The sequence below is a fragment of the Limanda limanda genome, chromosome 5 (genome assembly GCF_963576545.1).
Source record: "Limanda limanda chromosome 5, fLimLim1.1, whole genome shotgun sequence".
Taxonomy (NCBI): Eukaryota; Metazoa; Chordata; class Actinopteri; order Pleuronectiformes; family Pleuronectidae; genus Limanda; species Limanda limanda.
This window is the reverse complement of record NC_083640.1, coordinates 1,723,688-1,725,522: the sequence shown is the minus strand read 5'-3', so window position 1 is coordinate 1,725,522 and position 1,835 is coordinate 1,723,688. Positions and strand designations below refer to the sequence as shown.

The 1,835-nt window shown below is 50.8% G+C and overlaps 1 protein-coding gene across 1 annotated transcript; it reads right to left on the bottom strand.

The window, feature by feature from the left end:
* Window positions 1–1,616, bottom strand: LOC133002550 (natterin-3-like). Its single transcript, XM_061072399.1, has 2 exons — window positions 1,523–1,616; window positions 1–1,088 (listed from the first exon to the last, which is right to left on the bottom strand). The coding sequence occupies exons 1-2, from the start codon at window positions 1,614–1,616 to the stop codon at window positions 1–3; spliced, it is 1,182 nt and encodes a 393-aa protein (XP_060928382.1).
* Window positions 1,617–1,835: the final 219 nt, after the last annotated feature.

Here is a 1,835-nt window from a genome sequence, read left to right as displayed (position 1 = left end):
TCACGGACACGGCTTGGCGTCGGCCACCGGCTCGCAGCGGTCCACCACCGCCCGCACTTCTCCGATCTGCACGCCGTCGTACGTCCCGGTGATGGACGTCCACTGGGTCTCTCCGTTGCGGTAGGTGCGGCTGAGCCGAGCCGTGTAGGGGATGTCGGCTTTGATCTTGCGACCTTCCATGCGGACTTTGCAGGAGTAGTTGGGTTGAACCGTTAGCTCCACAGACACCGAGTGGCTGAGCGACTCCACCATGGTGGTTCCCTTGGTAAACTCTAGCGTCTTCTCGCCGCCCAGCTCGATGCCCCCGGAGCCGATGAATGGGATGTTAGCGGTGATGCTGCCTGTGATGCCGAGCATGGTGGATCGGCCGATGTTCCACGTGGTCTCCACCTCGCTGGTCTTTGAGATGGTGACTGTCTTCGTCACCGCTTGGCACTCGTTGTTGGTGATGCCGGAAATACGCATGGTCTCAGGAGGATACTGGAAGATGGCGACCTCGTCGATGGCGTACTTGACGTCACTGATGTGCTGGGTGTAGGCGTCCTTGTTGATGGCCAGGACCTGGTACTTCTTGTACCAGTACTCGTCGCCTTCCCAAGGCAGGAAGAAGGCCTCGAACTGAGGAACCACCTTCCCCAGGCCGTACTTGTTCTTGCCAACGTAGATGCTAACACCTGGGCAGGTTCTGACTGAATCCTGAGGCACTGAACCGTAGGAGCCTTCCTTCCACTCCAGGAACTCAAAGTTGTCTTTGTTGGCCAGCAGCTCGAACTCGGAGGCGTAGTACTCACGGTCTCCATAGGGGTATCGGCAGTACGGGCCCAGGCTGGGGCTGTAGAAGCCGGCCTCACACCGGAATTTGCAGATGTAGTCTTGGCGCTCGGTGTAGCCGTTGTAGATGGAGACGGCTCCGTTGGGCAGAGAGCCGCTCCAGGCCTGCCACTCCAGGTTCACGTTATCGGTGAACATGTAGGAGGAAGGCAGGTCCTGCTGCTGCTCCAGGTCGGGGGGGGTCAGGGGACTCGACACCACGTTGTCACCGGTGGACTGAGGCTCCAGGTCCTCCAGCTCTGGGTTCAGCAAAGAAACTGTGGGAAATAGAAGTTCACATGTTAAACCACAAGTTCATCTCATGGTATTATCTGTAAAAAACAAGGACTAAATAAAGATGGACGACATGACAGCTCCTGAAAGTGAAGCCAAAATATCTCCACTTAAATGCAGCCCCCTGGTGGCTGGCTGCAGTATAGGTCACAAACCCTACCTCCATGTTATCGTATGGGACATGGGCTTCACCAAAAAAATCAGAGTATATGTTAAATTAAAGTTTCTCATATATATTTTTTGCCATCACCTCGGTCAAAAACATTTTGTTTTCAGCCCTGTTTGTTTGTTTGTTTCGTTTGAATGTTAACAAGATTAATGCAAAATGTATTGGACGAATTTCCAGAAAAGAAAACATCTGCATTAGAAGTGATTTATGGTCTAAATCTGTTTATGTCTCAATAATCTGAGGGTTCACCTTTCCTTAGCTGCGAGCTCTTCTTCAGGATGTCCTGCAGACTGGCTGAGGTCAGAGCCATCAGGCCGCACAGCAGCAACAGGGACAGCTTCATCTGGGGATCAAACATAAAACATTTCCATATCTTTATCATCAATACAATTAAAGCAGTTTTTAACAGAATCAGGATCTAAACATTCAATCTTCAGACATGAGAGTGGACGACTCCATCCTGTCCTCTGGGCTGAGCACTGGAGACAAACTCCCCTAAAATAATAATAAAATAAAACTACAAACTGTACTGATGTATTTTGTCAGATTTAGTTTGACATTT

Excerpts from the sequence above, each read along its gene's own strand:
- LOC133002550 (XM_061072399.1), bottom strand. The coding sequence starts at position 1,616 with ATGAAGCTGTCCCTGTTGCTGCTGTGCGGCCTGATGGCTCTGACCTCA. Across the intron at positions 1,089-1,522 it reads GAGCTCGCAGCTAAGGAAAG|TTTCTTTGCTGAACCCAGAG; the intron begins GTGAACCCTCAG and ends TATTTCCCACAG.